We start from the raw sequence: 11,475 nt of genomic DNA on the forward strand, positions 1-11,475 counted from the left end.
TCGATTAAGATTGTCCAAATTTTTCGTTTTGCACTAAAAAAGGAAAATTTTTTTAAAGGGGAAAAAACTTTTGGGGTTGGGGGCTTGTTATACTCCAGCTTTGATGCCTGGATTTTGTGGCTTTTTCTTTAAAATTTGATCATTATGAATTTTTCTAACCTATTGAAATTTTTTAAAAATCGTTTAAAAAAAAAGGGTTTTAAATGCGTTCTAGTTATTTTCAGCTACAAGAATGACATTAGACCCGATATTATAGTATAGTTACAAAACTATTTTAAGAAAGTTTTCTACGAAAGATATACTTTAAACCGAGGCCGATGATATGTAAAATATTACCCATTAATTTATATATTTTCGTACAGTTTCTACTCATAAGAAAATATAAAAAAATGTCCTGACGCAGCTAAATTTCCTGTACATGATGGTTGTCACAGTTTGAGATTGCTATCTTTTTAAATACGACTGTAAATATTTACACTATTCAAGTTAAAAACCACAAAAATGCAATTTGAAATTTCCGGTATCGAAAACGTTATAGCCCACACACCAAAAAAATCAGCGCAACGAAAATGGAAAAACCACGTGAAGCGCCCTCTAACTAGGCCAGATACCAGCTGATTAGTGAGGTTTCCATTCATAAATAGTCCACGATAGCGTGGGAATTAGGTCGTGACCTGACAAATAGTGGTGATACTGTTCGCGACAAAGGCAATCAGTGAGAGAGAAGGGTTTATGTGGAGATTTTACTTTCAAAAGTAGTTTAATCACTGGGTCTTTGAAGTGAGATAAACTACCAAACGTGAAGTTCAAGTAGGCACATTTTTGGTAACATCGTGGTCGTCTTTATAGTAGGAAGTGTTAAAAGATGGTTTTAAACACAGAGCTTTACATGTTTCATCGTATTATCTGACGTGAGAGATCGATGAATGAACTGTTATCTTGATTTTCATCGATTTGTGAATACATGCCTTTGTGTACATATAAAAACAACAAAGTGTGCCAGAGAACATAGAAACACTGGATTCTAGTTTTTCTACAGTTTGTGTATTATAATTAAAAAAAACTTGTCACATGTCAGACCAAGAAGACGGAGGGGCCACAGGCTCTGCAGAACAGACAGGGGAAAAGAGGGGACGTGGAAGACCCAGAAAACCTAAACCGGATCAGGTTATTTATGCTATTTCTATTTTCACTATCTTTCCCAGGTTAAAAGTAACAAGGTCAATAACCTTTCCTAATTGATGTTTATATACAGTACTGTATATTGATTAGTGCGTGAATAAATTATTAAATTAACATTATATATGTCACGAACTAGTTGTGTTTCACATAGCTTGTCCCGATTTCTGAAAAACGTTTTAACATTTTTTCAATTTACATATATCCTATAAAAGTGTTTTTATCATAATTTTACTTTTAATTATTAAGTTACGCATTTATTAAAGGCAGACGACACGTTTACATTATTGACGTCACATTTGAGGAAGCATATGATATGTATTGTTTTTGGCGGGTTCTTTGTTCAAAATATCATGTCATTTCTGACAATGAGTCTCGGATGGCAAACGGACTTGATATAAATTTGATTTTTTATGTCATAAGTAGGCCAGTGTTACTAAAGAACATCTTTCCATTAACAATTGATCATTTGCGTTCTGTTAACAAAGCAGGCAATTTTCACAAACAGAACATATTCGATCAAAACCCAGGTTTATTTGCTATTCACACTACGAACAAAGTCGTTATCAATGTCTGTGCATACAAAAGTTGCAGACAACATCCTTTCCTTTGTCTCCATAGAAACAGCCATTAAAACTGACGCGACAGACGACAACTGAGGCTGTCTAGCCTAGCCGAGCGTTTGATAATTTTCTTTCTACACCAGCCCTAGTTCCATCGTTCATTATGTTTATGCTAATTTTTTGTGACAAATGTTTTTCAATGAACAATACAATTGGAATGTGATGTATGTAGAGTTAATTAACATAATAATGCAACTTCTTATTAAGTGTTTTACGTCGATCTATTATGAGCCATGTTCATAATCTAGCATGTCCTTATACCATGACAGTTGCACTAATTTCTTGTCGTACTTAAATATATATAATTTGCGCCACAATTGTTAGCAAATGTAATTTGGGCAATTGCACGAGAACATTGAGAACCAAGAGATTTATATTGCATTTAACAGAATAAGACAAATGTGTACAAATGTAGAAATGCAACGTCCTATTCAAATTTTCTTTTTAACATTTACAAGAGACCCATGCTTGATATTCGTGAATGTAAAATGATGCGCGTTCAAAACAAACACAAATAGCCATTTTCTCTCTCTCAAAATGTAGTGTTAAAGTGGATTCGTATGCAATGAGCACATTTTCCATAAGTATCTCAAATATTATATAAAAAAACGATAGAAATTATATAAAATGTATGAATTTTGAACATTTATTAAAGATGTATGAATTTTGCTCTTTCTGCTAAACATACATAATTATGTGATATAGGACAGTACAGATCTATCTCGCATTTACCAACATCATCATACATGTATAATTCTTGTGTGATTTGGTGTCACTTATAATACTTAATATGATTATATCAACAATATTATGAAAAATTTATTTCGCGGCGCTGCATTTTAATATTTCACTTTTCACTCCCTTTCAAGTCGTTTCATTTGAATGTGAATATATTCTGTCTGTCAGTGCCATAGAAAAAACTGTCATAAGAAAACTAGGAGAAACATTATTGATGAAATAACGCTGATTGTATCAGGTACTGTATTTCCGTCAATTATTGACCCCATTCGGTCCCCTTAGTTTCGTTTGTTATTTGAAAATGGGGGTCGAGTGTTTGAGATGTTCCCATAGGTCAACATAGTCGGATGTCTCACTTATATCAATTTCAATTGTGGAAATCGTGCAGATGTTAATCATTGTAGAGGGGGGAACTTGAGATTCCGTGAACCCTTCTCAACTACACACGCATGGTGATTTTGTAGACGAAAACAGGTCTTCATGTAGGTTTAGTCAATATGGAAGATTACATGAATAAATGTGCAATGACCTCTGCACTGTGCACTCAAGAAAAGTTAACATCAAAAAGTGTGGAAGTAAACTTTTATGACAGTAACATGCGGGTTTTTTAATGAAGTGAACTGTTTTTGGTGAAGGGTAACTAACCTTGCATGTGAAGGTTAATGAAGACATTCATAACAAAAGGGGGAGAGGGAGATTTGATTAGTACCTAAAATTGTGAGCAGTCTGTATTAAAAATGGAAAGAAATGATTATAAAGACCAAGCACAGAATTTTCCATGACAAATGATTTAATTTTTAATTTGCGAGTGTATTCTATGGTTAAAGAGGGTCCACCAGCTCTTTCAGGCACTGAGAGTACGGATCACGTTTTGTGTTTGATTGTATGCATGTCATGTATCAAAAATGTGTTTCCATATAATATGGAATAATATAATGTAAAACATTTTTTATAGAATTATTAAGCACGAAATGATATTATATATAAGTATAAAAATTAAAGCAATCTGTAGTCTTTTTTCGGATTTCCACTCAGTCAGAAAAATTATTGTCTCAAATTTGTTTTCTTTTATTTAATGGACAAAGTAAGTTTGAATAATACAATATTAATAACCTAAAATGCCACCTTTTTACAGTATTTACGATCGGACATGTATATCTATTAAATCCAGAAGACGTTTTTATATTTTATATGAATATTTGTATTTTCAGCCAGAAGAACCAAAACCGAAGCGACCTCGCGGGAGACCTCTGGGTAGCAAGAAGAAACCTCAGGAACCTGTATGTTTATCATTTTATGTTACTCTAAACTATTTTGGCGGGAACTGATTCTTAACGACAAGCGACCAGTGATGACCGAGATCAGCCTCCACATTTGTGTCGTCTGATCATGGTCTGCACTGTTCGTATAGTCTTGACATTTTCCCCTAAAAATGATGAATGGTTTAGTCCAGACTGAATGTTTCAGATGGACGAGTCCATTTGGTGGGTGTTCTGCATTAAAATATCACAAGACACTCATGTTTGTATGATACATCTCGCAGGTATGAATTATTACGCAGCTTATAAGTGAGAAATATAACCAAAATATGGGAATGGCGACACCTACGAATGTATTCATGATTTAAAAATACATGTATTTACTTTGTCCGGCCCCTTGAAATAAAAAACACTTTAAACACTGAGTAATTCATTTATATTGTGAAAAACCTTAAATGATGTAGGTTGAATTTGACGTAAAAACTACCGAAGTCAATGGAGAAAAACATACAATTTTTAAAAGCTATATTAAATTCTTTTTAACATGTGTTCAACACGGGTTTGAAATGAGAGATGGTACTAATTCAGGCAAGTTTATTTACATGCTTGTTGAACAAATACGTTTTTTAAAAGAACAACAAAAAAAAAACAACATAAAAACTGTCCTATAAAAATGGTGTATATAAAAATGAACGTATGGCTTCGGGGGATGATATCAAAATTTCCATTTTAAGTTATTTAATACCCGCCCCACGGACGAGAGTTATAGATTTTGTCTATTTTTTGAGTACTTGTATTATAATGAAGTTTGCTACTGATTTTAACGACCACCTTCATAAGCCTGTTGACGCTAAATGAATTTATTCATGCGACCAGTGCAGACCAAGATCAGCCGAATCATCCGTGGCGTCTCTGTGCTGGTCGCTACTCAGTCAGTACATATATAGAAAATTTCCCTTAAAATGGTGAATGGTTTTGTCCAAATTGAAAGATAGACAAGTTCATTTCCCAGGTTGAGGGGGGAAAAAAGATATTTTATGTGATAATGTTTCAGTCATATTCATATGTACATTAGTAATTTTAATTTGAATACTAGTGGTTTTGAGGATGGGTTTTAAGTGTAAAGAAATTTAACTGTAATAATTCATAAAAAAAATATTTCATTAAAATTTATCCTCACGTTTTATTACCTTATTGTCATACAAAATCTTTGAAAATAACATCGTCTTGCGGGAATAGATTTATTACGCCGCGCAAATAATTATTTAAGTCATCATTTTCAAATGAAAAAAAAATTCATGACTGTAATATTTTGTATTATCTCTTCAAATGGTTGATGACTAAAGACGGAGAAATTTCATTAAATAATTCAAATGAGCCGCGTCACGACAAAACCAACATAATGGGTTTGCGACCAGCATGGATACAGACCAGCCTGCGCATCCGCGCAGTCTGATCAGGATCCATGCTGTTCGCTATCAGTATCTCTACTTGTTATAGGGTTTGTAAGCGAATAGCATGGATCCTGATCAGACTGCGCGGATGCGCAGGCTGGTCTGGATCCATGCTGGTCGCAAACCCATTATGTTGGTTTTGTCGTGACGCAGCTCAAATCATCCTAGCATAACGTGGTTTAAATATTTGAAGTGACAGATAGTATATTCTTATACAAGAAAAACGCACACATAAAAATACATGATACATATACACCATTACATATGACATTTGTGGACAATATTAAAACGTCCGAGGTGATTGATATATTTGCACCGGTCAAATATTTTCAACGCAGACGCCCTCAGAACCTAAAATAAAATAATATATATATATGATTAAATCATTTTTAGCACTTTTCTTCGCCGTATGGAAATTAATCCCTGTTTAGACTCACAAAATGTTTACACAAGACTTCTTCAAACATGGTTAAATATTTACCTTTTTAATGTCCCCACTACTTTGGGGAAAAGCAAATAGTATTGCCCTTGTCCGTGCCGCTGGCCTGCTGTCCATCCGGAGTCTGGTCATGTGGACACATTTTAAGAGATGCTGTTAATTTTCATTGAATGATTAAAGAAAGTTAGTAAACTGTTATAACCAACGCTTTCGTAATATATATTGAAATGTAATGAAAACTATCATTATATATACATTTCTCATCTCGTTATAAATCACATCGTATATGCATATGTATGTTTTAGTTTGGTTGTTACAAAAGCTGTACATACATTGCAGGGTTATTTAAATCACTCCCGAGTACGTTAGTTAGAATAAAGAGTACAGTTGTAATGTACTGATTTATGGTCGTGACCCATGTTGGACTCGAACCCACGATTCCTTGGTTAAGCGCCAGGAACCATAACTACCAGGCCATTAAACCCTTATTTCTTTCAATTTGTCTTATTTGATAAAGTCGTTAAGAAAAATTCAGTACGAAAAATAGAAGTAGAAAACTCGCTTAACATTTGGAGAGAGGCGGTTATTTTGACAAAACTTAAAATATTTGTGGTGTAAATAGGATTATTTAATTGACTTAATACTGTCTTTTTTATTACATGTATATCAGTCTCTTTGAATTTATTTTAAAATATTTCGTAGAAGATGCTACAATATATGTTAACTTGTCATTGTGATGTAACTTGCTTCAAATTCGACACTTTCATTTCAATATTCACGTGCATTTTATTTATTATATCATTCGCCTTTCCGTTATTTTATTTTCTTTAATTAAATGTTTATCTTCTATTGTTACAGCCAAAACCGAAAAAACCTCGAGGGCGCCCACGGAAAGCGGTAAGTCACCAGTCTTTTGATATAAGTCAACATTTTTGCTCAATTTTTTCTGTTTTTGAAAAACGGAAATAGATAACCTCATAATCACGAGGATACAGTTACTTAAAGTGACTTTGTAAATATCAATTTTATCATGATCTTTTTTTTAAGAAATCATTTATTCCAAAGATAACCCTACAAAGAGGCTAAGCTTAAAAGTGCGTTTTCCCAAGATTATTGCAGTTCAATTTTTTTTTGCGCAGACAGTCAAGGTTACAGTGACACTGAGTTATTTTGCCGAGACCATGGCCATTTAGAAGCCATGTTACAGAGACCTTGACCTTGATTGTGAACGTCACTAAGCCATGTTGCAGAGACATTGACCTTGACCGTGCAAATCACTGAGCTATGTTGTATTGACATTGACCTTGATTGTGAATGTCACTCAGCCATGTTGGAGAGAGTTTGACCTTGACCGTACAGATCACTGAGCTATGTTGCCAAGACCTTGACCTTCGTCGAGCAATCACTGAGTCATGCAGTAGAGACATTGGCTTTGATTAAGCAAATTATTGAATCATTCTACAGAGACATTGACCTTGGTTGAGTAAATCACTGAGTCATGTTGTTGCCATGACATTGACCTTGGTGGAGCCAATCACTAAGGTATGCCGAAGAAACATTAACCTTGGTGGAGCCAATCACTAAGGCATGCTGAAGAAACATTGACCTTGGTGGAGCCAATCACTAAGGCATGCTGAAGAAACATTGACCTTGGTGGAGCCAATCACCAAGGCATGCTGAAGAGACTTTGACCTTAGTGGAGAAAGTCAGTAAGCCAGTGTGCAGTGACATCGACCTTTTTGTGCCTGTTATAATTTAACAGTAGCATAATGCAAACTAGTTTGATTTATCAAATACGGGTACACATGTACTGCGACCTTTTTCCGGATATTTTAGTGATCTCTTCAAGCACATTATCAAGTTTTGATTAAAATGTTTTTAAAAAAATTTGAGTGGCATTTATATCGAATAGAATTATTTTTGTAGCCATATTTTCTCAAGTATGTCCCCATTGATCAAGTTTCATACTATGTAAACAAAATGAAACATTTTGAAATATCCTTGAAAGTCGAGGAAAACTAAGGTGTCATTTGGTTCGTGTGCACAAGAATGCGTGTTTTAATACAATTTTACCTTTATTTCGTAATACGACCCACGAATGTAATTTAACTGGAGGCCCGCTATGAATGGATATGTAGGCGTTTTGTAGGGTGTTATAGTATATAATTTGCCCAATGAGCTGTGTTACTAGGCCTTCCATGTAAATTTGATATCTGGTTTCGGTTTTCTATTTTTAAGACCACCAGCTATATAGTGGAATGCAATAACAAGAATGTTCACTTATTATTCATAAGATGTATCACAATTGCCTACTTTTGATAAAAATTTGAAACTGTATAAGTGAATTGTTTATTATACGCATTTTATTATTATTTCTCAAAAGCTTTTTGTTGGTGTTCTGTCAAGAGTTTTCAAAACGGCACTTATTGGCCATATTGCTGAAAACCATATTTTGCGTTTTGGTCATCAGTACATTTGTAGCGTTTCAATTTTTTTTTTAAAAGTCAAAATATCACTGAGTATAAATTATGTTTTCTTTATTTCAGGCTGGGGACGCTGTTAAGGGAGATAAGTCGGATTGAAGCACTGTGTTTATGGCACTATGTCCACTGGAATGTGTTCGAATTGTTCATAGAATCTGTACTTAATAATGGCATTAGTTTCATGTGTTCATTTTGATACCAACTTAGTGTTCTAATTTGTTTTTTTTTTAATTTTTGTTTCGTCTATCAAACTGAACAAAATATGTTTTTAACATATAAGCATTTGTTATAGTAACAATATGTAAAAAATATAATAAGATTTATAATAATAGAGATCCTATTGTAGTTGTAGTTTGGCAAGAATACACTGTTCTAACTAAACGTTCGACCCCCTTTAACTGTCTTTTTTTCGTATTTGTATAAACTGTTTAGGACGGTTTGAAATTCGTCTTTATTTTGACATCAATGTCCCTTATAACTGTTTAACTGTTGTTTTTGAATGTTGTTTCATGACATACGTAGTAAGTAATTTACTGTACATATTTGGCGTAATTTACCACACAAAAAACTTCTTCATTTTCGGGAAACAACTTTGTTTACAGTTACCTGTTCACACAGCACACCTTGCAAAGAAATAATCTTGAATAACAGTGTAGTTGTTTACTATATTTCAAATATTATGATGGATTTATGTTGGCATTTATTTCGATGTTATAAGATATGAGCCGCGTCACGACAAAACCAACATAATGGGTTTGCGACCAGCATGGATCCTGACCAGCCTGCGCATCCGCGCAGTCTGATCAGGATCCATGCTGTTCGCTATCAGTTTCTCTACTTGTAATAGAGTTGGTAAGCGAACAGCATGGATCCTGATCAGACTGCGCGGATGCGCAGGCTGGTCTGGATCCATGCTGGTCGCAAACGCACTATGTTGGTTTTGTCGTGACGCGGCTCAAATGTATTGGTCACCGTAAATCATAGTTGTATAGATACTACGACAACTTGTTTGGCTTAATGAATATGAAGCATTTTAGCAATATCTTTACTGGACTATTTCCTGTGAAATTCTCTTCGTAATATATTTTGATATAACTTCTTTAATTCTTACAAATTCATTTCTTTTGACAATACGGAAGCAGTAAAAGGCAGCAGTATGCAAAAGAAAAGTGTTTTTTTCTTGACGTTTTGTCGGGACGCACTTACGTACACCACTAAACGAGAAATAAATATATAAATTCGAGAATCTATCACAAACAACTTTATTGAGATTTTTTCCCTATTAAATAAACTAAACAGAATGCAATGTGTTAGCTTAAACTTTTATTGAAAATTAATTTTTTAAACCATATATATACATGTATGTAATTATTTTTTTTTCTGTAAATGTACATATTTTAGTTTTCCGCAGTCATACTAAACAGAATAGATTATTGTCTTTATTTAGAGTAAATCAGTAGAACACAAGCAAAAATTCCTGAGATCTTGTTTGCCTAATCTTGTTTGTTAATGAAATGTAACATCTTTTTTCTTCTTCTTTTTTGCAAAAATTTCAGATGGCATATTATCAAAACATATATTTTTGTGCATCGATGGGTAAAACTATCATTTTATGTTGTATATTGTTGTTAGGAATGAAAGTTGTGTGATTATTTCTTATGTTGTTGTTGTTTTATGTCATCTGATCAAATTAGAATCACATCATTGGATGCTGTAATAAGTGTGAGTCAATGGTTATAACATAAAAATAAAACTATTTTGATGACAAATTGTTTTTGCTTTTCATATTTTATGATTCCGAACGTGGGTACATATATTAGCTGTCATTTTGTCTGGTTCAATGATTTCCAAAAGAATGACCCTTTAAATGGGTTTTCAGTTATAATTTTTCTTTATATCCGCTGACATGAATTCATTGAACCTTTATTGGAAGCTTCACTACTAACATAGTCTGTCTGTCTGTTCATAAAAACTGTTTCCTGTGATCACTTTTAAAGAACATTTCCAACAAATTTACTTATAATAGAGAAAAATTGAAACATTAGTGAATAGCCAATGGCCCTTCAGAATGTTGATGGGGTTCTAACCGGTAGGGGACTTATGGATTGCTTGCAATACTATGATAATTGCTTGTTAAGAAAGGTATGCCCATATAATGATTTTTCAGCTATATTATATAGATTGGACTATTTCTCAGCAACAACTGCTTGGATTTTTACGAAAATTCATAGGAAACGTCCATACCATAAGGAGATGTTTATATTAGCAACGTATTCTGGTTACGTAACTTTTCACAAAGTTATGCAACTTTAAATAATACCTTTTCTGCTGTAAATGTTACTCAGCAAGTTAGTGGTTCATTTATTTCATGTATGCATAAATGAGACTTTTTTTTCTCAATTTATTGAATAAAGCAGTATTTCTTCATATGTTAAGTTCATGAACATCTTGTATAGTGTCTTTTGGCAGTGTGCATGATGATGTTATTATCTCAAGTCCCTGATTAGTATAACACTTATTGACTGCCAGTAACTTGCAACATTTTTATGAATATATTTGTTTTAATGGTTATCCATATTGAACCCTCGTAGTATCTCTGTTAAAGGAGATTCGTCTGTTAATATGTGGAACAACAATTCGAGACCTGGTTTACAAGTATCGCCACAACAGCAACGTCACTGTGTTAACCTTGAAATTAATTCTAACAATTATCTGATTCATATTTTAAAAGATAAAAAACGAACAATGTTTTTTTTTAGAATTATCTCAAAACATCTTCAACCCTCCAATATCATTGGTCAATACATCAACCTTGATAAGCAATAGATGCTTGATTAGTAAACATATTACAAATACCTTGTTTCATATCCGCCTTTGCTTATTTTATTTTTCCGGCCTCGAAGGAGGAAACTTCTTTAATAGGTACTCTTACACAAGTGGTTAATTTAAGCGACTTTAGGTCACTATACAAATAATTGAGAACACTATCTCAATAGTAATACTGTTTGTTAATGCACTTTGCATAGTTCATATAATTGTCATTGGTGTCCATCAATGAGGCATGGGTGAAGGATATATGCCTGTGTAATTTGCGTTGTGGCGTTTGTAAGTTCCGTTGTGGCCTGTAGTGGACCTGTAACTGAAGACTAAAGCTCTTAGCGTTTATTTTGAAATGTCTTTGAAACGTGTATCGTGCTGGACACGTGTCACTAACAGCAGCTTTATGTCTTTGAAACTTGTATCGTGTTGGCCATGTGTTACTAGCAGCAGCTTTATGCATTTGTCACTTGTATCCTGTTG

At 33.6% G+C, this 11,475-nt stretch overlaps 1 protein-coding gene across 1 annotated transcript; it reads left to right on the plus strand.

Annotated features, from left to right (window-relative positions):
• Positions 1-395: 395 nt before the first annotated feature.
• On the plus strand, positions 396-9,944 carry LOC132750333 (high mobility group protein HMGI-C-like). Its single transcript, XM_060740292.1, has 4 exons — positions 396-1,167; positions 3,752-3,820; positions 6,551-6,589; positions 8,239-9,944. The coding sequence occupies exons 1-4, from the start codon at positions 1,072-1,074 to the stop codon at positions 8,272-8,274; spliced, it is 240 nt and encodes a 79-aa protein (XP_060596275.1). The 5' UTR covers positions 396-1,071; the 3' UTR covers positions 8,275-9,944.
• Positions 9,945-11,475: the final 1,531 nt, after the last annotated feature.

Source organism: Ruditapes philippinarum, unplaced genomic scaffold (assembly GCF_026571515.1).
Source record: "Ruditapes philippinarum isolate M1 unplaced genomic scaffold, ASM2657151v2 ctg3574_1_1_1_1, whole genome shotgun sequence".
NCBI lineage: Eukaryota > Metazoa > Mollusca > Bivalvia > Venerida > Veneridae > Ruditapes > Ruditapes philippinarum.

Excerpts from the sequence above, each read along its gene's own strand:
- LOC132750333 (XM_060740292.1), top strand. The coding sequence starts at position 1,072 with ATGTCAGACCAAGAAGACGGAGGGGCCACAGGCTCTGCAGAACAGACA. Across the intron at positions 3,821-6,550 it reads AGAAGAAACCTCAGGAACCT|CCAAAACCGAAAAAACCTCG; the intron begins GTATGTTTATCA and ends CTATTGTTACAG. Across the intron at positions 6,590-8,238 it reads GAGGGCGCCCACGGAAAGCG|GCTGGGGACGCTGTTAAGGG; the intron begins GTAAGTCACCAG and ends TCTTTATTTCAG.